The following is a 24,909-nucleotide window of genomic DNA, read 5'->3' on the forward strand; positions in this document are numbered from 1 at the left end:
ATATATATATATATATATATATATATATATATATATATATATATATATATATATATATATATATATATATAATTGATCAAAGTGCGAAACTTACTAAAATCCAGAATATATTTTGAATAAATTTGGCGCTTATGATGACTCTATAATAGATTCGCGGACTTATGAAATATTGAAATAAATTACATTTACTTGAACTTACAGTATGTATATTTTTCTGTGTGTATAAAAGGATATTTTTCGATGGTATCAAGGCGACTTTTATATATATACAGAGTGGCGCAAAAAGAACGAACTTTTAAAAAATTCATAACTTGCAGAGAAAACAAGTCTTTACGAGACAGAAAATGAAGGACATTTGCGTGACGCATATAACTTGTTATATGTTACGTGTTTCACAAATAACTTAAAAAAATCTTCGTAAATTAGACTTCATAATTCCATGTCAAAATAAATTGAAAAGTTGAAAATAAAATTTTTGTAAATGTTTAACCGTTCGCTTCTTTTGTGCCACCCTGTATATATATATATATATATATATATATATATATATATATAACACATAAATCTCCACATATATATAGTTTATTAAAATTTAAAAAATTTTTTTATTAACATAAATAAATTCTATATAAACATAACTTGTCATAACACGATAAATAAAAAATCTATTTCGCAGAAATTTATTTAATATATGTGCTACATCTCAATTACGACCTGTGTCTCAATCAATCAATCGGCAAGGAATGGTTATATTTAGCAAAACAAGACACTTAAAAAACAATTAGTAACTAATATATCCGATAGATTGTACTTAGACAGAATTGGAACGTTAACGTCAATCCGTTCTGCAAATCTGCTAATTAGTCCTGTGAATCGCTGAACGTTAACCGAATGTTTGGAGAACGCTGAACACAACAAACGTTCCTTCCTTGTGCGCGTCTCGTGGCAGTCCGTTATACACATAATAGTGTGTATTAAGCATATCACATTGAACATCAGCAACGAATTAGTAGCAGACAAGAATTTCGTTTGGTACAATTCGCGCAATTCCCCGTGGAAATGTCGACGGGATTTGCGGGGGAGGCACAAATCTCTCGATCCGAGCACATAAAAATATACATATGATTATTCCCTCGCGACCTACTTTGTGCGTGTCTCTGGAAACGCAATGTTAATCGGCGATTGTGCCGAGACAATAGAAATGTGCGTCGCCGAAGAATATGTCTACGAGTAATATTTTGTAATTTCTTTCAGCAGAGCAAGCTCCGTCGTCTCGTTTATCTCCACAAATCTCTTGTTGGCACGGCTGAAATAGTAAATATCCCCGGTGTAGATGTCGAACCACAGGGCGTGAATGTGCAGATCGTGCCTTTCCAGACGCTTCTTCAGAAAGCCGTAGGACGCGATGTTCTGTAGCTGCTGTAACGTATTAATCTACAACAAAGGGTGGCTGAATAAGATCCCGGGTAGATTGACGGGCGGTCTCTCGCGGATCGGCTCTCTTGCTTCCGCGTGTTACTAACTTGCGACAGCTTGTCCTCGATGGCGAACTTATCCTCCGGATCGATGTAAGCGACGAATTTTCGCAGCGGCGTCTCGGCCTGAAAGATAATCGGCTCGTGGAAACCGGCGACTTCAAGATGCTGAAACTTCGCCAAGCTGCTGCTGGCGTGCGCGCACAGCCATGCTCTCAGCGGCGATATTCTCCTGTTCATCTAAAATTCGGTCGGCACATTACACACATATACGGCACGCGCGCAACAACAACGAGATGCAAAGGTGATGCGCATCTCGTTACTCGAGGCAAATGGATACATTTTCATGAGAAATAGCGAGCGGGAGTGTGAGAGAACGCACTTGAGATGCAAATTCCTCGTCCCGCAGCGCGTAGAGCAAGTTCATCGCTTTGCAATCGCTATGGCCGCAGACTATGACATGCCTTATGTCGTTCACCACGCAGCCGAGCTCCAGCGCCGCCGATTCGCACATAGTAAATTCGTCCACGAAATGCTGCGAATGCGGGACAACATTACCGGGATTCCGTACTGAAAAACCGAACTCCGTTAGCCCGTACGACGATGCCTATCGGTCATTTCCACAAATGAATCGAAACATTCCAAAAAGAATAAACATCCTTACATATATACATATTTTGTTTTGCTCTTTCTCTTATAAGAAATATTTAGAATTACAATCTTAAATATTTCAATAAATTCCCACACGGAGAGAAAAAAATACCTAAAAGTCTTAGGAAAAAATATATTTTCTTATTTGAAAAAATTTTTTTTTCTCGGTGCAACAATATATGCACATAAATATAAGTAACTATATAATTAATATCTACCGAGAAATTATTTTTTTCTTAGATATTTTTTCTCTCAGTGTAAGAAAAATAATTTGGCGAGTTAATGTCTACGAAGAACGAGCTGTGTAAAGAGATTTTAGATTCTTTCTTTTATTCAAAATATACGTGGTAAATAATAAAAACCAAGCAAAAAACAGAAATTTAGTCACAATTAATATCATGCAATATTGCCATATTAGATTGTCGTACCGACAAACATGTCCCCAACGTTTGTTTCCGTAAATCTAGTTGGGATCATCCGGGAGTCCATGCAGGTAAAGAACACTGCTTTCGGCTGTGATAAGAGCAACAACAGATATCAAATTACGAATACTTGTGATGTAACGGAGATGAAAATCAATTGTTACCAAAGAGACAAATTATATTACATTAAAAAAACAATATATATAAACAATACATAAACAATTTATATATATATATATATCTATTTCTTTTCTATATTTATTTGTGAAACAATTAGAAAAATAATAAAAAATAAAATATCAAGCAATAAGTAATATAATTTTTCGACAACAAAGAAAAATAACATTTGTCGAGGCACCGACGAGGTAATACAGTAGATTTCGCTTAAGTGGGCCATCAGTTAATCAGTTCAGCCGTTTATTTAGGACAAAATGCAAAGAACGGAAATAAATCTATGATTTTAAGCTAAATTTATTCTGTATATTTAGGCCAAAACGCACCGCTTAATCGAGACAATCGAGCACGTAAGATTCTGTGTTATACACGTGACAAACATGTGATCCGGTCAATCACACAAACGATTCCTCTATTATTATTATTGAGGTGTTCGAGAATATTCCTCTGATTAGACGAACGATTTCGAACAGTTAGGTTTAAGGTAACGTTTAAATAATACGTAGGCTAACGTTTAGACACATATACATCATGTAAATTGACATTTTTATTAACAATTGAATAAATTTTGGACTCTAAAATACCATGTAAATGCCTGCAGGCCTATTCTGTAACTTTCTAACGACAATGTCACTAGCACGGCGTGCCATTGCACAGCTTTTCTACCATGTATTATACCTGCGCAACGACAAGGTAACGATAAAGACATTGTCGTTATATCGATCATTCCAACCTCTTGGTGAGCTACCTAACAGTTAAATCAGATGTCTATTTTCGTTTTTTCTTCAAATTCGACAAAAACAGACACATGATTTAACTGTCAGGTAGCTTACCAAGAAGTTGAAATAATCGGCCCTAAAAGTTATAGAATAGGCCTAACGGACCTATATTCTTGAAATTTTTGCATATACATAAGTTTCATTACGCAGCTATTTTATTATATGATTACACTTGCGCAAAGAAATTTACGCAAAAATGTCAAGAATATGGGTCTTGGTCTTCAGTACCCTTACGAAAAAAATACGAAAAAAACCCTCAATTTTTAATGTTAACACTCAAATTTAGGTGTTTATCCCCAGTTTTTAGGCGTTTACACCCAAAATTGAGGGTTTTTTCGTATTTTTTTCATAAGGGTATTACCTCGTCGAGATAGTCAGAGGAATGCCATGCGGTAATGTAGAATGCTGCCACCGGTTGTTCAGGAAATATTTCGAACGTAACGGTTTACTGACAAGTGATACAGTCTAATCTAAGCATTCCCAACAATACAATTGTACAACCGTCGATAACATAGATTTCTGTAAAGCAGCGACTGAATTGTGACATCGGTAACATCACACCAATGTGTTAATTATCAAACATCCATATGATTATCATCATTAGGTCATCGATTGCACAAGAACCTACGTCGAGTTGTATTTAATTAAATGAGAGAAAGTAAGAACTGTCGAATCCATGCCAAATAAATCTGCGTGAAATTAATTGAATTGATTTATGTACGGTCCGTGATAATTTTTGTTGAAAAATTCCTATCAACAAAACACACGTGGAGTTGTGTCTGATGACGCGTCGCAAGTACGTATGCACTTGCGCACTGAAAAATAACGCGAAATATTTTTGCAAAAGAAAACACATACCTCGGGGTGATCTCGAACTTGTTGAAATTGCTTCACCATTCCTTCCCGATGGCACTTTCTGTACTTCATGATCCCTTTAAGTATCCTGTCCATCGTGTGGCATTCGGATAATACTATATCGTTAGAAACTTTCTTTCCAGTATGAGTACAGATGACAGTACACAATTCCACCATTTACAAAGGCAACAGCGGGAAATTTAAAACTTTGATTTGTAGCAGAAGTAAACTAGATCGTATACAACCGACGAATTGAAATAATTCTCCATTTTTATTGAAACAACGATTATATAATATAATCTTCTAAATATTTTTAAATTCAATTCTTAAGTCTACTCTTTTTTCTAATTCAAGTTTATCCGATCCACTGTTCAGTTGATCTTTTTATTCTCGAGTAGTAGAACTCGATAATAAAACAAAAAATTTGACTATTTTCAAATAAGAAACGGTAGTTTACTTTAAACGGTAGTTGGAAAAGAACACGAGGCTACAATTGCATATGGCTGCAATTATATTTATTTTATTTATTACTAACAGTTGAATGTTCAATCGCAATCAAGAATTCGTATCACGGGCAAGTCAGAAGTCGGAATACAGCATGGAACAATATCAGTCACGTATACGCAGTCATACACATCGATAAATTACAGATGCTTTATGATCACGCAACATGTATATACATGTAACACAAATTAAATAACTGCATTATTACAGATCTAATAAACGATGTCAAATATCGATATAGCCGTCTCTCCTTCAGACATTATACAATTACGTTGTCATAAACGCTCACGTTGAAAGCCGTGTGTTAAAGTTACTTTGTGACCCAGTTTCATCAACAAACGATCATATCCTCGTTGTCATGCCTCACCATTTCAACGACATGGTGCAGAACTTCCATTTGTAATAAATTCAACAGTTATTAACAGGTTGGACCCGGGTGACGAGGCGCCTGGGTCGCGCCGACTTCTATCTACTCAATGCTGAACTTTGACTGGCACGTTCCAACTTTTCGAAGTGTTTTCGGGCATTGCGTATGTTGATCAACGTTGCTGCGGATGCTGAAAGAGGATCACGGGCGTTTGAGTATCTTTCAGATACACTGCAGTAAATATTCCAAATACTCACGTATAGTTGGATCCGACATGATAACCATCACGTACGTATTCGAAGTAAATATGTCGATAAAGGCCGCGAAATTGGTGTTTCTCACTTCCATACTCTGAAACTGCGCCGCTAACTTACTGGAAAAATAATAACAGTATTCGTATCTACATCTTGCTTCGAGCATATTTTCTTTCTTTTACACTCCACATTTACCTGCAACTTAGTTTGAATTGCTTTATTATATTAGAGACCTTCTCGAAACGGTGAACATCCCTGTGAAATTGTCGTTGACAATGACTTATTACTAAAAAGGTCGCTCTTTCGAATAGAAGAACTTCATCAGCATCAATAATATTAGCGAACTGGTTCAGACTCTGTTCAAGTTCTTTCACATTGGGAATCAACATGTACACAATGGAAGACCACGCCCTATAATAATGATAATATTATTAATACCTATTGCAAAAATCGAAATATCAAAATATAAATATGTGCAATAAATATGAGTAAAAAATGATATACACATTGAGTTTCAAAACAGTTTGAACAATTGAGAACGCAGCTGGTAGTTCAATAAGAGAACTCGTTTTTTGTTAATTTCCAGAAATTATGTTCTCTCAGAAAATAAGAAATACTTGACCTTTAAGAAGTAAGCACAGTTGTTTTACTGCTATAGATAGTTTTACTGCTATAGAATACAAAACACACATCTCATGAAATGTGAGATTTGTTATTATAATTGATAAACTTAAATACTCTATGAGATAGATGTATATTTTATATTCCACCACTAAACAACTGTGCTTAGCTCTTAAAAATTCAATACTTCTTGTTTTCTAAATTCATCAGAGCCTTTTCTGTTATAATTGTTTATGTTTCTTTTAATGGACCATTATCTGTATGCCAAACTGTATTAAAAGAAAAGTGTTCAAACAATTTTGAGAACTGGTATACACTCATAATCATGACAGAGCACTGACCTATATAATGTTTCGTCCCATATACTCGTTCTGAAGCAAGTGCATTCTAATGGCAAACTCAGTCTTTTCAAATCTTCCTCTCTCTCCCTGAATATAAAGTCGCGTTGGTCTTCTTGTACAAGGTCCATTTTGTGAACAAGGCAAAATATCTTTGCTTCTGGACTATTTTGCAGTATCGCTTCCAAACAGCTCTGATAATAATGCATATCTTTGTCTAATTCCCTCGATTCTACATCAAAGACGTAAATTAACACCTCTACATTTCTGAATATGTTATCCCGCTGTGATGCAAAATAATTCTCCATAAAAGCCTCTTGACCTCCGCAGTCCCACAAGTTCAACACCAAATTGCCAAGGAAACGAACATGAGAATGTTCTACATCAACTGTAACAAATTGCATCATATTAATATTATTATTATTATTAGATTTCATTATATTATTATAGTAAGCTCTATAGGAAATATAAGTACTTATCATAATATATAGTAAATAAAAAAATATTTGCTTTTTATTATCAAATAATTTATATCTTTTCTATAATTTTAACTTAAATCATCTTTAATATAAATTTATTCTAAAAAAATGACAAATGTTCTCTTCATTCACTGTCAGTATAACTTACTTGTTGCTCCTAGACGGTGGGTATCTCGGGCAATATAATTTGCAAATATGATACTGCGCATACTTGTTTTACCCGACCCACTCTTCCCCATTAACAAAACCTTAAAAATAACACAAAATTATATATATTGTATTGCGCATACACAGGGAAAAATATCTGACTAAATACAACAAATTCTATATATATGGAAGATACAAGAAAGCTCATGCTGCCCATTTATTTGATAAAACTATGAGATAAGATCTAAAGAAATATTGAAAATATATTATATACAAATATAATATATATATTTCCTTCCCTACCTTTTTCTTCATTTTGAATGAGCAATGTTCTTTCCAATAGTACTTGGCAAAAAAAAAAGAAACACTTCAACAGGGCACTAGTTTCACAGTGTCTGACTTATCAGCTGTTCCGCCCCAGAGCAAGGGTCGCGCACGGCAATATGCTCAACTCGCTACAATCATTTGTCACAGACTATCGCATCAAAGCACACAATGTGTTCGTTACATGTCACATGCTATTTCGAGGTTATTCGACATAATCACAAACGCAAGAAAAACGTATTAGGAATCTACCATGTATGCTTCATATAAAACAGAATCACAGACTTTCGGAAAAATTAAGCTAACATTAAAAATGTGGTTGAACCTTTCGGATCATTTCAGTTGAACAATATTATTCCTGCTCACATTTTTTTTGTCTCATAGAGATGCGGACTGCTTACATTAATCTCAGCTGTCGACTGATCTCTTTGAGTGTTTTCTTCTTCTTTTTAGCAGTAATAATCGTGATACATACTCTGATATGAAATCTACAACACGAACTTTTCTTGATAAATAACGTGAAATTAAATAATGTTTACAAGCAAATGTACACGTCAGGACACTACATTGACTCAAAACACATCAATTATATCTCAAGAATAAGATCCATTTGAAGCTACAAAACTTTTGAAATAAAGAACGATTATGATTGGTCTATATAGGACTTTGAAATATTACAACGGCAAGTGGATCCTACTTCAAGTCTGTTCTTTATAGCTACACTCGGAAGAAGAAATGTTTTTTTGATATTCACTAAAAAAATTATTTTCTGAAAATTACTCAGAAACGAACTTTCGTCCCATTGAATGTTGGCTTCAATTTCGAATACTTTGAAAGAAAAAGCGTGTTTAAACCTTTCTTTTAGTTGAGAAAATGCAGCCAAAAGTGCAGATCTTTTATGAGCTAATGCAGGATTCACACTGCGTTTGATGTCCGACGTACGACGTCCGATATCCAATAAAAGAATAGCTTTCCAGGAGAATTGAATTCTATATGGCTGCGTTCTGAAATTCACTGCCAGTACTGAAAATCTATAGTTCATGTCGCATATACTATAGAATTTCAGTACTGGCAGTGAATTTCGGAACGCAGCCATACATACGTTCGCGCAAGTCTTTCAGTCGAATCGATATGTCACGTGAAGATCTTTCATGTGATCATCCTCCCTGTTTTTAACAGTTCTGAGAATTTCGCATACTGTACGTTCTTCGGTTCTTTGACTACGAGTTTCGAAAGGTTTCATAATCAGATAGTCAAAACAGAAGAACAATGGGAGCATCGGCGATACCTATATTGGCTTTCACGATCATATGGGGCATTGTAGGGATAGGTTTACCATTCTTCATTCCTAAGGGACCAAACCGTGGGTAAATATTTTATTGTTGTTTATTTTCTTTTGTAATTTTTACTTATGTGTAGATTTAAGTTAATGGACTTATCAAACATCTAATTTATTTATCATAAAATATCACTCTGTTATAAAGTAATAACTCTCATTAACTGTAACTTATTAACAATACAGCTATGGCATTTTAAATCAACCAAATATTCTTAGATTTGTTTTACACTTTGTTTTATCAATAAGAGTGCTTATAAATGTGCTTATGATCTAATTAGAAAGCTTACGAGTTATCTTTTGAGACTTATAATAAAAGTGAGTTCAAAATAAGGGCTTAAAAGCTGTATTGATAATCGTTACTTGAAACGCCTCATGTGAGATACTCAGATTTTTAGTCAAGATCCAAGTTTTTCTGTTGAATTATATCTGTAGTCATGATTCAAATAAAAGGCATCTAATTCTAAATTCAAATCTGAATATCTCTCTTGAGATGAGTTTCAAGTAATAATTATTAATATAGGCTTAAGACTGATAAACTTTAAGATACCTCTAAAACAAGTTACTATTACAAAATATCATTTGTATCAGTTACATGTTTTTTAAATATATTAACATATATTTCTAGAATACTTCAAGTGATACTAGTGATGACAGCTTTTACATGTTGGTTGTTGTAAGTATAATGTGTTCTATAGCATTTTAACATGGTAATTTATATATTAATCTGTCAATGAATGTTATATACAGTTGGCTGTGTTGCTATATGGCACAAATGAATCCATTGATTGGACCAAAACTAGATAGCACAACGATAAAGATTATGGCACGAGAATGGGTAATTCAAAAATATAGATAGCTACATTATAGTTTTAGCTGGTATTATAGTTTTTGATCTCATTATTATAAGAAAAATTAAAATAGCTAATAACTTTCCTTAAAAGATATTGTTGCTTAGTCAATATATAAATATCTGTTGCAGGCTAAAGATATCACGGATGGTTAACAAGATATTGTAGCTATAAAAACTTATAAGCTATAGGAACTTATAATTTTAAATATATGCATTTGCATTCTTTCTCTAAAACATATATATGCATAAATAATCTTTTTAACTAAGTTATATAATTATAGAAAATAGACAAAAACAAAATATATATTAGTATATTGATAATTTATATATTAAAAACATGTATAATTTGAAACCTTATTATTAAATTATGATTATTTAAAGGATAACACGCATATAAGACATTTATCATTGTTACTTAGAGAATTACCTAAAAATTAATAAAGAAAAATAATTACTTTTATTTTTATTATGTTGCATATGCATATATATATTCATTATATGTAAAATAATACTTATCGTCATACTGTGTCACACATATATGGTATGATAATATATTATTTCGTATAACATAATGAAATTCAGAAGAATATCTTAAACTTAATACAACTGTTATTCACACATACACACACATTCCTGTATATAATTTATAGAAAACTGTTAAAATATATTGGCAACCACAAACACTCCTCTCTAAATGAATTAAATTTATTCTTTTTATTTGAATTTTCTGAGAAAGAGAGAATATAACAGACAACACATAGCACATAAAAATTAAAAGATAATTTTTACTGATAAAAAATAAGCAGAATTCAACAGATTATATATTCTACAAAATTAATTAGATAGTTCAGAAAACATTTTATAATTTAAAGTAACTACTTCTCAAGTCTATTTTTTTAATATAAAATTTATTTTTTACGATGTTACGCGAATATGAATCAATATCCATCATATGCTAAATTTTTTTGACAAAGTTGTAAATGAAAAATTATATGATGGCGACATTAATATAGATGGAAACTAGAGACTTTAATTTGTTAAATATTCTAAGAACTATTTCATTATCGTCCTTTTCAAAGTTGTAGTCTGTTGAATTTTACCTATTTTTCAAGTAAAATAAAGGCGGCTGACTTGCTGTCGACTAATACTACTTAAAAAATAAAATTCGTCTTCTGGATTGTTGAGTCATACCACGACCTCAATTCTTCGAGTTCTATTATTAGAGCGACTCTAGCGCCATCTTAGAGACAGTACCAATTACAATAAAAGTGCGTTCAGCAGAAACCATAAGTTACTGAGAGCGCATCGCAAAGCGCTCACAAAGCGATTTTCCTGGACGCGGCCAATTAATCCGAGTCGCGCCGACTTTTTTTACCGATCAATTACAGCTGTGTGTTGAAAATGACGTGTCATCTGTTACTCATGTTGTCACATGGATTCGAAGAGTATGTAGCTTCGAATTTGCATGCAGCTAGAATCTTCCTATTTTCGCAGGTAAGCGAGCCCGGCTATGATATTCGATTGTCGGCAAACGAGTTTCTCATTATCGAAACAGAAATCTAATGAAAAGTCCACAATAATTAGTTTCTTTTCTATATTTATGTAAAAAAAGGAAAGCATTGCGCGTTCATGACGCAGATATGACGCGGTTGGTGTGGAAACTAGATAGATAATTACCTCTCAATGACGTACATTAAATAGATACATAACTAGTAAAGGATACATATAATAATAAAATGAAATAAATACAATGAGCTAGTGGTTTTTATGTTTTACAGGTTTGATGCATTGTTGTCAGTGATAATGTTTCATGATACATCGCATTGAAAATTGAGCGTAGTCTGTATATAGAGACATAAGTTGTACAATGTGGTCCTTTTTTTCAAAAGATCCTGCCAAAGATTTCCCATATGATATCGGAGAACCTATCTTAGGTTCGGAAAACAAAAGTATATGGACACTACACAGAGCCAAAAGAAAGGTAATTTAATTAGTGTTCTGTTCTTTTTCGAAGAACTTTCCAAACTAGTGTATATTGATGTAATAAGTTAGAGTGAAACAGAATATACTTATTTCACTCTAACTTATCATACCAGTATATTCAAAAAGTTCTTTGAAAAAGAACAGATATATGATAAAAATAATTTATTAGATATAATACACTATTAGAGATATAAAATTATTTAAAATTATTTAAATTTAAATTATATGTACAATTATATGTAATAAAAAAAGAACATTGTATATATATAGCATATAATGTTCTATTTTGCTGCAGCATTCAATATTATATTTTGTATAATTTGTTTAATTTTGTTATATTTTTCTATAATCTAGCAGCAGAAATATATTGTTTTTTGTACAGGGTACTACAGCAGGAGAGGATGTTTCAGTTTTTGTTTTTGATGTTAAGAATGGAGGAGAGCAACAACTGGACATTGCCCGTTCAGCTGTGAAAAGACTAAAGACACTTAGGCATCCAAGTATACTCGCATATCTTGACAGTCTTGAGGTATGAGTTGTATCAGTCTTCTATACTAATATTGTAACTGTGTGAATAGAGTGTGTAATCTATATTCCATTACTTTAGACTGACAAAATGGTTTACTTAGCAACAGAACGTGTGGAACCATTGCATAACCGTTTGACACGAAAATGTAATTCTGAAAGTGCATCTAAGAACGAATTATACTTTTCCTGGGGTATATTTCAAATTACAGTATGTATAAATGAATATATGCATTGTATGTTGGAAACTTCTAAACAATGCACAATTGAACACAGGACAAAATCTATAATACATATTACTTGAATTTGATGGCAGAGGGCACTTAACTTCTTAAATAATGACGGGAATTTACGGCATAATAATGTCAATCTGTGGACAGTGTTTGTCAACGAAGAGAGCGGTGAATGGAAACTCGGTGGGGTTGAGTACATGACTGCAGTGGATACACCTTATAATTTGTTACCCCCTGCTTTCCAAGTCTATCAACCACCAGAGGCTAAAGAAAATACAAAACCAGTGACTAAATGGTAAACTGATTATATTGACTTTACTGAGACTTTTAACATGTCTAGGCACATGATAGAACTCATTGCATATTTTTAAGTAGAGTAGAATTGTGAAAAAAATGTACTTTTCCCATTAATCCTCACACTTCAGCAAATATCTTAAGTGTAATTAAGTAAGTTATTTTATACCTATTATTTCAAAGTACCAGCTTCTATATGTAAACATTCAGGTTTAATATTAACACTATGAAACTGATGTGAATGAATAAAAAAATAGCTCAGTCGACATGTGGGGACTCGGTTGCCTGATCTGGGAAACCTATAACGGCACGCTCAACACTACGTCACAATTAAAAATTACAGACAAGGTAAGCTGTTAGCTATTTTATATCATAAGTTTATGATGTATCATATAATTCTAAGTTATTGTGGATTGACGGCATTTGTTCTACTTTCTAAGATTCCGAAGCAAATAACGGCAGTGTATCGAGAATTGACCGGCGGTAATCCGGAAGGAAGACCGAATCCTGCAGATGTGATAGCACGTTGCCGCAGTAACGGCGGCTTTTTCAAGAACAATCTTGTGGATGCTCTGTTGTTCCTGGAGGAGATACAGATGAAGGAGAGAGGCGAGAAGGGACGGTTCTTCGCGCAGTTAGCGGCTCAACTAGATTCATTCCCCGACGGTGTTGGTCGGTACAAGATCCTGCCACAATTGCTGGCCGCCTTCGAGTTCGGGGATGCCGGTAGCGCGGTGCTACCACCACTGTTACAGTTGGGTTGTCAGTTACCCGACGTCGAGTACCAACGCCGTGTGGTGCCATGTGTCGTAAAACTTTTTGCGTCGAACGATAGAGCGACAAGATTGCGTTTGTTGCAGCAACTAGATCGTTTCGTCGATCACCTGCAATCGGCAACCGTTAATGAGGCCATCTTTCCACAGGTAATGATTTTGTCGATTAGAAACTTAGGATATATTTCGAGCACTAAAGAATATAAAGATTTTATAGTGATGCAATAATATAATATATACTTATAATAAAACTTCATTAGATACATAAAGAAAATTTTATAAAATTCATATATAGAAAAAAATTCTAATTATATATCATGGATAAGTTAATTTTTTTAAACTAAATTAAGTTAATGCTGTTAAAATGTAAGTTAATTTAGTTTACGTTAAAAATTACATAAACGAAAACTAGATCAATTAAAAGTTAATATTAACTTTTTAAAGTTAAGAGTTAATTCTGCAAAGCAATATATGTTTTTGCATAAATAATTTTTTCAATTGAAAATTAAATTTATGGATTGCTAATGAAAAAAAATTTTTTTTATATAAAAAATACTAACTATTTTTATTAAGAATCTCGTACAAGAAAAAAACACTGACACTTAGAAAAACAAAAAATTCTTTTGTCATTATTTTTTTTTTTCTTATTCTATATTATTAGCAGTTATTATTAGCAATGATTTAAGTGTTAATGGATTATTTTTATTTATATAAGAAAAATTTAATAAATTAAAATTATAATGCATTTTAAAATAACTAGTTTAAATTAAAAGTTAATTTACTTAAAATTAACTAAATTAAGTTAAAAGTTATTAATTTTTTAATGTTCCAACTTCATTTTTAACTAATTAACTAGTTATTACCCAACTTTGGTTATATATATTATATTATAATTATCTCTTGCAGGTAGCAAGAGGTTTTCTCGATACGAATGCAGCTATCAGGGGTCAAACGATCAAGTCGGTCGTATATTTAGCACCAAAGTTAGATTACAATAATCTGAACGTCGAGATTTTAAGATACTTCGCGAAACTTCAGTCAAAGGATGAACACGGTGGTATCCGCACAAATACCACTGTTTGCCTTGGAAAAATTGCTCAACATCTTCATCCACAAATCAGACAAAAGGTAATGTCGATTGGAACCTGGTATATTCCTAGCTGTCCAACCGATACGACTACTCTTCTTCTTCTTCAATGGATATCTGTTCCATTTGGGACACAACCGCTGCTCTTTCATCTTCCTACCCCCCTTTTTTCCAGATTACTTTATTTTTGGATTTCTCTTCCTATCGATCAGGGTAGGTTTTTCATGGAAAAGTTTTTGATTGTGTGTCTTAAGAGATGTGACATTGCACTGATTCAGTACAATGCCATGATATTTATAAGAAAATGTAATTACAACATATAAAATGTAGGGAGCAGTTTTATTTTGTGATTTTTGATTATCGAGTTCTTTTACATTGCTTAATATAATAATGTTTGTTAAGTTACTGGACATGGTCTCTTCTAGGTATTGATCGGCGCTTTTATCCGTGGTACTCGCGACCCGTTTCCTCCGGCAAGAACCGCGAGTATATTGGCTCTGGCCGCAACACAACAGTACTATCTACTGCAGGAAGTGGCCAATCGCATTCTACCAGCTTTGTGTCCGCTCACCACAGACTTGGACAAAGGAGTGAGAGACAATGCGTTCCGAACCATCCGTGGTTTTTTATCTAAGCTCGAAAGGGTTTCAGAAGATCCTGGACTTCGTGAATCAATGGGTAAACACTTTAAATACCCAATTTTTTCGTAATGTTTATGCTAACTGATGCAGTACTAACATTACGAATATAAAATAAGGATTTTATTATTTACTTAGTGTTGAGTAAAAATTTATACAATTTGCGAAAATGACTAAGGAAGAGAAAATACTATATTGAAATTAATTCGAGAATTCTGCTATATTTGAAATATTTGTAGAGGCGGACGTAAATACAGCGACACCCAGTCTCAGCAACGCTGCGGCTACATGGGCTGGATGGGCTGTTACTGCGGTCACGGCGAAGTTTTATCGTAGTCAGTCGGACACGCCAAAATCGTCGAATGCCCAGAACACGTCTAGAATCCTATTGAATAAACCTGCTTCCTTAGGTTTGCATCTGTTGTCTGCATTATATTACATTGCTTGAAATATTTTCTTCCTTTTTTATTAGTGTGTAATTATATAAAAAAAAAACTGAATATTTCGGCGAAAAATTATATATTTATTTAATAATGATACTTCTATACGTTAACTTTAGAACAGGCCAGTAGCTCGCAGAGCAGCGCAAGCACGACCGCCACGACGAGTAGCGCAACGAGCACGACTTCTCTCGATCCCGACTACGAGCACGATACGCAAAACACGCAGAATACGAATTCCGATTGCGATTGGGATTGTTGGGATGCTGATAATTGGGGCGACATGGAACAGCAACCCGCTGCTACGCAGTCGTCGACGCCGTTAAATCCAGCCAGTAGTATATCACCGTCCGGCCACTCCCCCAAGGCCAATGAACAGTGGACTAGCCTTGAGGAGGAACCGGTTTGTTACTTGGCATCTTGCAAAACTTTCGTGCGCTAAGTCAAGGTTCTCGCTAAATACTCCATCTAACTTGATAGTAGTTATCGCCGAGCGCTATAAAATGTGTGTGACGTGATCGAGAACTCGCTCCTAAGCCCTCGGGTATTAAAACCGGTTTAGAGTCTATTTCACTTTAACAAAAGCATCGAAACATTATTACCGTTTAAATCTCAAACAAATCGAAAGTAAAGGGATTCCTCGCAAACTAAAAACTCCATTTTTATTTAAAACTTAGTAATTAGATAGTTAATGACAAATAAAGATAATGGGTGAGAGATTTAAGTCTAAATTTTTATTAATATCAATTTAAAATCGATTCACGATTTATACAAATTAACTGCAGTACACAGGTTCTAGGGCAACCTGTAGATATAAATACAGAACTTGTTTCTTTGAACACGAACATTCGGTTTGTGCGACCGACCAGCCGGGTACGGTCGACCAAGACACATTAGCATAAATAAAACAAGATAACGACAACATCATGGTTGGTTAACGAGTATATCATCGTTATCAGTAATATGTTAAATGTTTGTATATAGGAGGAAGAAGCAGCCCAAGGTGTTCAAGAAAAAAATGATTCTTCCGAGGTAGGATGGGAAGATTCGGAATTTCAGCCTTTCGAAGACGTTCAACCTATAGAGCAAACAGGTATATCCGATTTCTTGAGTGATAAATATTACTTTGAAAATTATTATCCAACTTATTAAATTTATATTTATTAAAACAAATGTCTCTTGAATAATAGGCGTTCCTAGTGGAAACAATAAATTTGAAGAAGCAAAAAGAAAAAGAGAGGAACGCAAATTAGCTAGGCAAAGACAAATGGAAGCGAAACGAGCAGTGAAATTGCGAACCAATCCAGCCGCTAAGAAGATTTAAATAAAATAATTACACACCGTATATTATTGAACATTCTATTGTACATTAAGTGAATTAAATACTACGAATAATATGATGAAAGTATTTTCTGTATTTATAACTTGTCCGCGCGACGTAAGAGAGAAAAAAAGAAGATTCATTCAAAACTGTTTTCTACAACATTATTTATTAATATTATATGCATGGAAAAATATACATATGTTAAGAAAAATTATTTTATTTAACAATTACTTGTTTTTACAACCTATACAGTCTATGACAATATTTTATATACATATGTAAGAGCCCTTTTTTTAGGGTCAAAATACAAATAGTAAGTTAAATAATTTAAGATCTAAAATTTGTCAGCATGTTAACACATGCCAATATTACAAGTACAAATATCAATATTATAGATAATAACTTACAAGTAGAACATATACTTTTTATTCCTACTTATTAGTGAGATATTAGAGAATTTGATATTTTTTCTCCATAAAAAATATGAATTATTTCAATCTCCAGAAATTAATACTTAAATGGATAAGAATTTTAATTATATTTTTATAGTAGATAAGGCCACAATAAAATAGTTGATCTATTGCTATAAATGGGACTGTTCAGTAACATTGTCACCTGGAAACCGCATATTAAGATGGTTTGCATTGTTAGGTTCCCGTTTGAAGCCAATATTTTCATAAAATGGCACTAAACGATCTGTGCAGTCTAAAGATAATTTATAACAGTGAAAGTAGCGTGATAACTGCACTATAATAGTCACCACTAGTTTGCCCAATGACTTTCCTCTGTAATTGTTGTCAACCACTACATCTTCCAAACGACCTCGCTGTAAGAAATTTTTATAATTGTGTGATCTATGTATTTTTCATATCATGTTTATTCTATTTCAAGAGGAATCAGAAAATATGCATAAAAAGTTATATACCAAGCCACAGTTATGAATAAACTTCTGCTCCACAAGTAATGTAGCACAGCCAATTATTTTTCCAGTATATATGTCTTCTATAACAACAATGTAGTAACCACCTGCAGCTTTTATGCTAAAAAATCTATCTGAACAATAGAAGAATAATAACTACTACAGTTTCTGTTGTAGATTAAGAATCAGTCTTTGTGATAACTTACTTAGAAATTGGTCCTTGGTAATATTATTTCCAACATCAGTCAATTGAGACAAAAGTACCAAGTAGCCTGATGGAGTATAACAAATTATTTATAACGTTCGTTTTTTTATATATTTGCAACATAATTTTTATAAATATTTTTTCTATGGAAATGTAAAAAAATAACTATTGTAAAGAAAGACATTATATTTAATGTACCTTTCTCATGATCTGTACTTTTTAGAGGTCTTATAAGTAATCCATCTGTAGCTGGTAATGACAGTTTCTCTAATATAGTAGGATTGAAGAGATTAATTTCATCCTTTTTAAGGAATTTTTCCTATATAGTAAGTTAAAAAATAATATTAATTTCAACGATACTAAGGAATTTTATTAAAATTAATGAAATATTGTTCTTCCTTCAACTCCTTATCTATCTGTCAATTTAATAATACAGTTATTACTTCTGTAGATATATTTTTTAATTATCAGAGAATAATAAAAATTAGGAAATTTGTTTGAATGATGTAAGATTTCATCTTGGTGAAATCACAATGTATGAAAACGTTAACGTATGGACACTTTACCTGTACTTTGCTCATTTTCGTTTTACAGTCTGGCAGTCACACTCACTAAACTTGTCACCGAGTTGTACCTGCAGCATCTGAGCAACTCGACGGCTAGGGAATGTATTATATACAGGCATATATACAGGCTGCTTTCCAATTGCTTAACACATCTTGACACACACGTACCAACCAGTTTATTGGTCACATTTTATCTAAAATATCTTGTAAGATAATATGCAACCAATAAACTGGTTTTGTGTAACGCAACTGGAAAGCACCCGTAAAAGCTGCGGCACACAGAAAAACTTAAGCAATAAGACGTAAGCAGTAAGCAAATTGACCAATCACAGTCGTTGATTCTTTTTAGAATCTCCAAGAATCAACGACTGTGATTGGCTGATTCGCTTATTGCTTACCTCTTACTGCTTAAGTTTTTCTATGTGCCACCAGCTTTAAGGGACGTCTACATTGGAAGTAAATAGCAAGAAGTAGGAAGCAAAAGTAAGAAATTGACCAACCACAGTCGAATGTAAGAAGAATAATCAACTATGATTGGTCAATTTCTTATTCTTACTTCCAACTTCTTACTGTTTACTTCCAATGTAGACGTCCCTTTAAGCGTCTTCTATTCAATGGCAGTAGAAGTAGTAGTAAGAAATAAGCAGTAAGCAAATTGACCAATTCCATTCTCACATTTCAAAAATAATCGATTGTGATTGGTCTATTTACTTACTGCTTATTTCTTACTACTACTCCTACTGCCATTGTAGAAGACGCTTATAAGGGACGTTTACATTGGAAGTAAACAGTAAGAAGTAGGAAGTAAGAATAAGAAATTGACCAATCATAGTTGATTATTCTTCTCACATTCGACTATGGTTGGTCAATTTCTTACTCTTACTTCCTACTTCTTGCTATTTACTTCCAATGTAGACGTCCCTTTAGTGATAGGAGCAGAGTTTCTGTGCACACTTCTCACGTTTCCAGAGTTCCCAAGATCTGTTCTTTTGCTCTGCACTGTTGCACTGGTGCAATAAGTTAGAGTGAGACAAGGGTGCTTCCGAAATGTCCAGGTTGGGTCAAGTTGAGTTAGTTCCACTATAGTATCCGTTACATATACTATAGTGGAACTAACTCAACTCGACCCAACTCTGGGTATTTTGGAAGCACCCAAATACATATTTGTTTGCTTTGAGTGCACTGTAATGGCTCTGCACACAGGACGCAGTAATGCTTGATAAGGGCTATCGCACACAAATTGACATAACTGCATATGCATAGCATAAGACCGTATGTACCAATGAGCATTGAGTATTAAGTCGCCATATTGGTGTTCGATGTTTAATATTCGATGCTCATTGGTCCATACGATCTTATGCTATGCATATGCAGTTATGTCAATTTGTGTGCGATAGCCCTAAAGATAGAAGACGCTTACAGCGCGTAAGCGCCCAAAGCGAACGCACCCATAGAATGATGCAGCTATATGTATGTTGTGTATGTATGTATGTCCATTCACACAAACAAAACATTTATCTCGCTAGTATGTACCAGTTCAGATAGTTCAGCTAAAAAGGATAGATCTATAATGTCAATAAACATGAAATTTATTTTAATAGTCAATATCTCGAATAATGTGTGAAAATAATAGTATATAATAGTGATTTTTGTTAATAAGACAAAACTCTGCAGGAGAGACTATAATATATAATCATTTTTTTCTACTATATATATCGAGTGATATAATTTATACTCTAGCGAACATCTTTTAATATACAAATAAGAAGTAATAACATATAATACTAAAAACATTAGTGAGAAATATACATAATATAATGGTATGCAATTCTAACCTGTTGACAGTATAACAACATAGATCGACGATGAGTCCTAACAAAAGAAGAATGACAACGTCGGACGAAGATGAAGAGAACTTCAAGAATCGGCGTAGCTCTTTGAGAGTTAATTTAAGTTACTGCACAAATTTGTCAGATTCTGGCAATGGTTCCCTTGGAAGAACACAAACCGAGAACGATGAAAGAAGGATGAACAGGTTGCAAATTAATAAAAGATTATCGAGCAGCAAACATCGGTGTAACACCAGCAATAGAACTTCAGAAATTACAAGTGAGAGAAATAAATGTTCTGAAAATGATGTCAGCAAATTACCTCTACAAATCAAAGAAGGAATACAATTAAAACGTCTCACGATAAATTTAGAGGACATAAATGCTAAAGAGCAAATTCTTGCTATAAATTGCAAACGCTTAAAGGATGCAATTTTAAATAAGACTAAAGAGATATTTAATAAGCAGGATGAGCTTTCTGTAAAAACTGCAATGGTATTGACAAGCCAGGCGGATTGTTCTGTGAGTAATATGCGTAATTTAAATACTAACAAGTTAACCAATCAATATTTTGAAAACAAAGGATCTGTAACATGCAGTCAATATAATGATACTGTAAACAATCAACAAGGAGAGAATGCATATCCCGATATTGATGCTACACCAAAGAATGGTGAAAGACGAAGAAATTCGGAAAATGTTGTAAACAGATCTAAATTAACTCCTAAACGTTTATTTACAGAGAAGGGCAAAAAGCAAGAATGTAGAATCATAGAGGATATTGTTTTGGACAAACCTTTTTCACTGTTCCCCCTCAAACAAGCAGATCGAAGTGACAGTCCTATACTAAGCGGTAGCAACAGAAGACTGCAGCTACTGAGATCACGATCTAAATTATTTTCGCAAAGTCAATTTAAAGATCATAATAACTCACCCTTAACTGTGTACTCTGATCACAGTATTAATATAGGACAGCCTGTTACTTGCTCTACTTTTATTGAGGATAATGCAAAGGATGAAGAAGAAGGGAATAACAACCCTGATAATAAAGCAAGCCAGCAAGATGATTTATCTCAACATACTCACACGATAAACACATTAACATCTATGGAAATGACAAAAGCTCATGGTGGTATCTACTCAATAGGGAAACATTCATCTTTGCCAAGCAAAGATTCATACAATAGTAATACAAATACCAAGAAAAAAAAATGCAACAGTGAAAGTGTGGAGAAAAGTAAGAATATAATGTCTGTGCAAAGATTAGAAAATATTAATAGTCCTTTAAACAAGCTTGCTTTACAAAATAATAGCACACTCTCAGACACTAAAAATAATCGAAATGTAACAGCTGTGTGTGCAAATACAACAGTTGTACCCACACAGTCAGCACCTGTTGAAGAAATAACACTTGCTGCAGAGACACGTGATGTATTGCAAGCCCAAGAGCAGAATAATCAAATAAAGAAACAAAATAAAAGGCAATGTACGTTGAGTCTCTCTGATAGTAACTCAATTCGATCGTCTTTAAATGTAAATACATCATTGGATGTAGTAACTGAAACTAGCGAAAGAAAAAGTGTACAAAAATCGGATGATCGTGGAATCATTGTTACTAATCGACACATTGAAGTTACAACTAATAATGAGATTTTGGATAATCAACGTGAAAGTATAAATACCAATCGCACTTCGTTACAAGTGAATACATCTATGGATTCGATGTGCAAAACACGGCAAAGGAATAGTGATTGCCGTAATGAACAATTTCCAATTAAAAATAAAAGTAACAAATCTCTAACAGATCATTCGTCAGTAGTTGAAAACACAGAAGCGAATGATATAGACTTTCTGGAAAACATCAGTTTAATTGAGAGATTAAGAAACATCTCCACGCGGAATCAAGCTTCTCACAACAATGAGTTGGAAATTCCCGAAACGAGAAATAAAAAAAGAACGAAAGATGTTAGATCTAACAATGTAATAAGCACTAAGTTTCAAAGTGCAAATAATAACAGTAGAAATAGTTATGTTGAAGGAACTCCGTATCCAATAAGTCGTTCAGTCTTGTTTAAAAGGCAATTAAAACATAAAACATTAAATTCGGATAATAACAGCACGGCATCCTGCAGCAATGATTCTACTTCGGCTAACAATGAGAAGAACAATAGTGGAGCCAAATCGAATGATTTGTAAGTATATAGACGTATGTTGAGAGTTATATTACTATATTATTAATTATTATAAATTGTCCAATAAATTGATACAAATTTATTTTCTCATACCGTCAGAAATCCGACATCAATTTCGTATAAAACACATGTGTTGACTGCAACATCGAGAAAAATTGAAGATGACACAGTTGTTTTAGAAGATACACTTGAGTGTAATCCTTTTATCGTTCAAGAAAAAACAACGGTTATTGAAGATTCATTGGATAAAACAGGACTCGACGAAACAAATAAAGGAAATACAATTGCTTTACAAAATGCAGAAAATGTCACAACAAGAAGAGGCAAGAAAAGATTAATGCCACTTCACGAAAATTCTCAGTTGTGTTCCATTGAGATGTTAGAAGAATATAGCGACATGTCTGAAAAATCTATGACTATAAAAAGAAACAAAAAGAAATTGAAAAAGAAACGTTCAAAGAAAAAAACAGAAGACTCCAAGAATGATACAACTAATATCAAGAATAATATTGCAAACGAACAAGTATCCTTGAACGACGATTATGATATAACTGAAGATAAGAAAAAAGAAAATAAGAAAACGAAAAAACCGAGGAAAATCATTAGCAAGAAGATCGTCATAAAGAAATTTGTGAACGAAAGTGCGTTACGTATAATGGAAGAAAGTAGACGAAATAAGGGAAATCTGTCGATGGAAAATAGAGATTCCTCGAATGATTTCGTGACGCATCGGATGATACCTACTCAACGGAATAAGTATAAGTCGCAAAAAATCGTGATTGTAACAACTGGATTATCAAAAGGGTAACATTAACATCTTAATTTGAAACACTTTTATCTTTATCGACTGAAATAGTTCTTGGTGTTATTTCACAAATTCGTATAGTTGTCTCAGTATAATACATTATAATATGTCTCACTTATGCAGGGATAAAAGCTTAGTAAAGAGTATCGTGAAATCTCTTGGCATGGCAGAAATGGAGTTGAATGTGTCCAGACGAACGACTCACGTGGTGAGCACAGGTGTGCGTACGGTGAATCTACTTCGAGCTATAATAAGAGGATGCTGGCTCATCACTTTAGAATGGGTTCTCAAATCCTTGGAAAGCAACGTATGGTTGAATCCTGAAGAATTTGAGATGAAACATTTCTCTAAAGCTGTATTGGTAAAGCTTTATACGTGCACACATTCTTACATATATGTACTTCTATATTGTGCATACATACATATATTGCATATATATACATATTCTGCAGGAAAATCGGAAAGACAGGCAATTATTTGGGCCATCGTATATCCCAGAATTGTTCACCACATGTGGGCTCATACATGTAGAACATAAAACTGTACTGCCATATGATACGCTTAAAGAACTTATAAAGACAGCAGGCGGGCATATTACTGAAAACCCCAAGCTCGCTAGAATTACCGTTGGCGCGAATGGCCTGAAGGAAACCTGGATTATAGATTCTATCACAACAGGTGAATTACAATCAACTAAATTTTATCAAAGAAAATGAGAAGAAATACACGTTCTTTCTATGAGAATACAACATACAAATTGAAATTTGTTATGGAATAAAAGAAGAGAGATTTGTACATTGGCTGTATTTAGCAGAGAAAGCTATTTTGCAATTGTCAGATTGTGAATTTGACTGATATATACTCTGAAATTCAGTCATGATTAAAAGCATATACTGATCAAAATGTTACAATAGTTATAAAGTAAGCTTTCTCTGCTGACTGCAGCCATTGAATCATTAATTTTTTTATAACTTAGATAGCAGGAAATATTTATATATGTGTAATTTATATACACACATAAAAGTTTTTCCAAAAAAGTTTATTGTATAACTTATATAAGTGTAATTTAATTTATAAAGTTAATATACACAGAACATTTGATCATATAGGTTATTAATCAAGTTAATATAAATATTTGTATATTTTTGTATATGTGTAATGTATTTATATTATTATTGTTATATTCAGACATTATATGTTTAGTTGTAAGAAATGATAATTTTTTTGTTTAAGTATACTATACACATAATAAGCAATCGTGTGTTATTTGTAACTATTAATAAATATATAAGAAATATTTGATATTCTTTTTTATATTATTTATTCTAGATTATTTAATAAAACAATATATAGGATGTTTCACTTGAGTGAAACATTGTGTATTGTTTTACTACAAGAATGTTACAAGTGAAAAGATAGTGATACTATATGAAAAAATATAGAATACAAATTTTGTATACAAGCCTTTGTTTCTCGAAAAATCAACTTTAAATATTTGTCAGATGTGAGATAAGAGT

At 33.1% G+C, this 24,909-nt stretch overlaps 6 protein-coding genes across 12 annotated transcripts; 3 read left to right on the plus strand and 3 right to left on the minus strand.

Moving 5' to 3' along the window:
• Positions 1–564: 564 nt before the first annotated feature.
• LOC116840327 (beta carbonic anhydrase 1) lies at positions 565–4,538 on the minus strand. The gene is made up of 5 exons (XM_032806908.1): positions 4,360–4,538; positions 2,555–2,639; positions 1,858–2,045; positions 1,524–1,715; positions 565–1,434 (listed from the first exon to the last, which is right to left on the minus strand). The coding sequence occupies exons 1-5, from the start codon at positions 4,531–4,533 to the stop codon at positions 1,225–1,227; spliced, it is 849 nt and encodes a 282-aa protein (XP_032662799.1). The 5' UTR covers positions 4,534–4,538; the 3' UTR covers positions 565–1,224.
• Positions 4,539–4,854: 316 nt separating this feature from the next.
• On the minus strand, positions 4,855–7,991 carry LOC116840325 (ras-related GTP-binding protein A). 5 transcript variants are annotated; one of them, XM_032806902.1, is made up of 7 exons: positions 7,792–7,991; positions 7,370–7,521; positions 7,068–7,167; positions 6,444–6,828; positions 5,677–5,892; positions 5,485–5,600; positions 4,855–5,417 (listed from the first exon to the last, which is right to left on the minus strand). In XM_032806902.1, exons 2-7 carry the CDS (start codon positions 7,379–7,381, stop codon positions 5,326–5,328), a joined length of 921 nt encoding a protein of 306 aa, XP_032662793.1. In that variant the 5' UTR covers positions 7,382–7,521; positions 7,792–7,991; the 3' UTR covers positions 4,855–5,325. The 5 variants fall into 5 exon arrangements, with proteins under 5 accessions (XP_032662793.1, XP_032662794.1, XP_032662791.1 ...); XM_032806903.1 differs by having other exon boundaries at positions 7,370–7,541; XM_032806900.1 differs by having other exon boundaries at positions 7,757–7,991.
• Positions 7,992–8,640: 649 nt separating this feature from the next.
• On the plus strand, positions 8,641–10,278 carry LOC116840241 (V-type proton ATPase subunit e 2-like). The gene is made up of 4 exons (XM_032806737.1): positions 8,641–8,757; positions 9,355–9,402; positions 9,477–9,564; positions 9,709–10,278. Exons 1-4 carry the CDS (start codon positions 8,660–8,662, stop codon positions 9,730–9,732), a joined length of 258 nt encoding a protein of 85 aa, XP_032662628.1. The 5' UTR covers positions 8,641–8,659; the 3' UTR covers positions 9,733–10,278.
• A 253-nt stretch (positions 10,279–10,531) lies between these two features.
• On the plus strand, positions 10,532–16,952 carry LOC116840239 (N-terminal kinase-like protein). The gene is made up of 13 exons (XM_032806734.1): positions 10,532–11,073; positions 11,358–11,560; positions 11,945–12,091; positions 12,170–12,298; positions 12,404–12,615; positions 12,872–12,962; positions 13,055–13,537; positions 14,294–14,515; positions 14,900–15,152; positions 15,352–15,522; positions 15,672–15,955; positions 16,537–16,645; positions 16,743–16,952. The coding sequence occupies exons 2-13, from the start codon at positions 11,447–11,449 to the stop codon at positions 16,874–16,876; spliced, it is 2,349 nt and encodes a 782-aa protein (XP_032662625.1). The 5' UTR covers positions 10,532–11,073; positions 11,358–11,446; the 3' UTR covers positions 16,877–16,952.
• Positions 16,953–17,077: 125 nt separating this feature from the next.
• Positions 17,078–18,692, minus strand: LOC116840240 (probable glucosamine 6-phosphate N-acetyltransferase). 2 transcript variants are annotated; one of them, XM_032806736.1, is made up of 5 exons: positions 18,567–18,692; positions 18,199–18,319; positions 18,002–18,067; positions 17,802–17,878; positions 17,078–17,702 (listed from the first exon to the last, which is right to left on the minus strand). In XM_032806736.1, exons 1-5 carry the CDS (start codon positions 18,579–18,581, stop codon positions 17,460–17,462), a joined length of 522 nt encoding a protein of 173 aa, XP_032662627.1. In that variant the 5' UTR covers positions 18,582–18,692; the 3' UTR covers positions 17,078–17,459. The 2 variants fall into 2 exon arrangements, with proteins under 2 accessions (XP_032662627.1, XP_032662626.1); XM_032806735.1 differs by having other exon boundaries at positions 17,802–17,929.
• A 1,350-nt stretch (positions 18,693–20,042) lies between these two features.
• On the plus strand, positions 20,043–24,689 carry LOC116840238 (putative uncharacterized protein DDB_G0277255). Of its 2 annotated transcripts, none has more exons than XM_032806733.1 (5): positions 20,043–20,091; positions 20,412–22,587; positions 22,687–23,391; positions 23,516–23,753; positions 23,845–24,689. In XM_032806733.1, the coding sequence occupies exons 2-5, from the start codon at positions 20,432–20,434 to the stop codon at positions 24,106–24,108; spliced, it is 3,363 nt and encodes a 1,120-aa protein (XP_032662624.1). In that variant the 5' UTR covers positions 20,043–20,091; positions 20,412–20,431; the 3' UTR covers positions 24,109–24,689. The 2 variants fall into 2 exon arrangements, with proteins under 2 accessions (XP_032662624.1, XP_032662623.1); XM_032806732.1 differs by having other exon boundaries at positions 20,059–20,334.
• The last annotated feature ends 220 nt before the right edge of the window (positions 24,690–24,909 follow it).

Source organism: Odontomachus brunneus, unplaced genomic scaffold (genome assembly GCF_010583005.1).
Source record: "Odontomachus brunneus isolate Ranch 3 - 2012 unplaced genomic scaffold, Obru_v1 Obru_scaffold_009, whole genome shotgun sequence".
NCBI classification, from domain to species: Eukaryota; Metazoa; Arthropoda; class Insecta; order Hymenoptera; family Formicidae; genus Odontomachus; species Odontomachus brunneus.

Bases quoted from the DNA above. Each gene is read 5' to 3' on its own strand.
- LOC116840238 (XM_032806733.1), top strand. From the start codon at position 20,432: ATGAGTCCTAACAAAAGAAGAATGACAACGTCGGACGAAGATGAAGAG. The intron at 23,392-23,515 runs GTAACATTAACA...TCACTTATGCAG, and splicing joins ACAACTGGATTATCAAAAGG to GGATAAAAGCTTAGTAAAGA. The intron at 23,754-23,844 runs GTAAAGCTTTAT...CATATTCTGCAG, and splicing joins ATTTCTCTAAAGCTGTATTG to GAAAATCGGAAAGACAGGCA.
- LOC116840241 (XM_032806737.1), top strand. From the start codon at position 8,660: ATGGGAGCATCGGCGATACCTATATTGGCTTTCACGATCATATGGGGC. The intron at 9,403-9,476 runs GTAAGTATAATG...TGTTATATACAG, and splicing joins GCTTTTACATGTTGGTTGTT to TTGGCTGTGTTGCTATATGG. The intron at 9,565-9,708 runs GTAATTCAAAAA...TATCTGTTGCAG, and splicing joins AGATTATGGCACGAGAATGG to GCTAAAGATATCACGGATGG.
- LOC116840327 (XM_032806908.1), bottom strand. From the start codon at position 4,533: ATGGTGGAATTGTGTACTGTCATCTGTACTCATACTGGAAAGAAAGTT. The intron at 2,640-4,359 runs GTATGTGTTTTC...CTCTTATCACAG, and splicing joins AAGTTCGAGATCACCCCGAG to CCGAAAGCAGTGTTCTTTAC. The intron at 2,046-2,554 runs GTACGACAATCT...TCGGTTTTTCAG, and splicing joins CGTTGGGGACATGTTTGTCG to TACGGAATCCCGGTAATGTT.
- LOC116840239 (XM_032806734.1), top strand. From the start codon at position 11,447: ATGTGGTCCTTTTTTTCAAAAGATCCTGCCAAAGATTTCCCATATGAT. The intron at 12,616-12,871 runs GTAAACTGATTA...ATAAAAAAATAG, and splicing joins ACAAAACCAGTGACTAAATG to CTCAGTCGACATGTGGGGAC. The intron at 15,523-15,671 runs GTTTGCATCTGT...CGTTAACTTTAG, and splicing joins GAATAAACCTGCTTCCTTAG to AACAGGCCAGTAGCTCGCAG.
- LOC116840325 (XM_032806902.1), bottom strand. The intron at 6,829-7,067 runs GTAAGTTATACT...AATTTGTTACAG, and splicing joins CCACCGTCTAGGAGCAACAA to TTGATGTAGAACATTCTCAT. The intron at 5,601-5,676 runs GTAAATGTGGAG...TTATTTTTCCAG, and splicing joins CAATTCAAACTAAGTTGCAG to TAAGTTAGCGGCGCAGTTTC.
- LOC116840240 (XM_032806735.1), bottom strand. The intron at 18,068-18,198 runs GTACATTAAATA...ATACTCCATCAG, and splicing joins AAGTACAGATCATGAGAAAG to GCTACTTGGTACTTTTGTCT. The intron at 17,930-18,001 runs GTAAGTTATCAC...TCTATTGTTCAG, and splicing joins TACCAAGGACCAATTTCTAA to ATAGATTTTTTAGCATAAAA.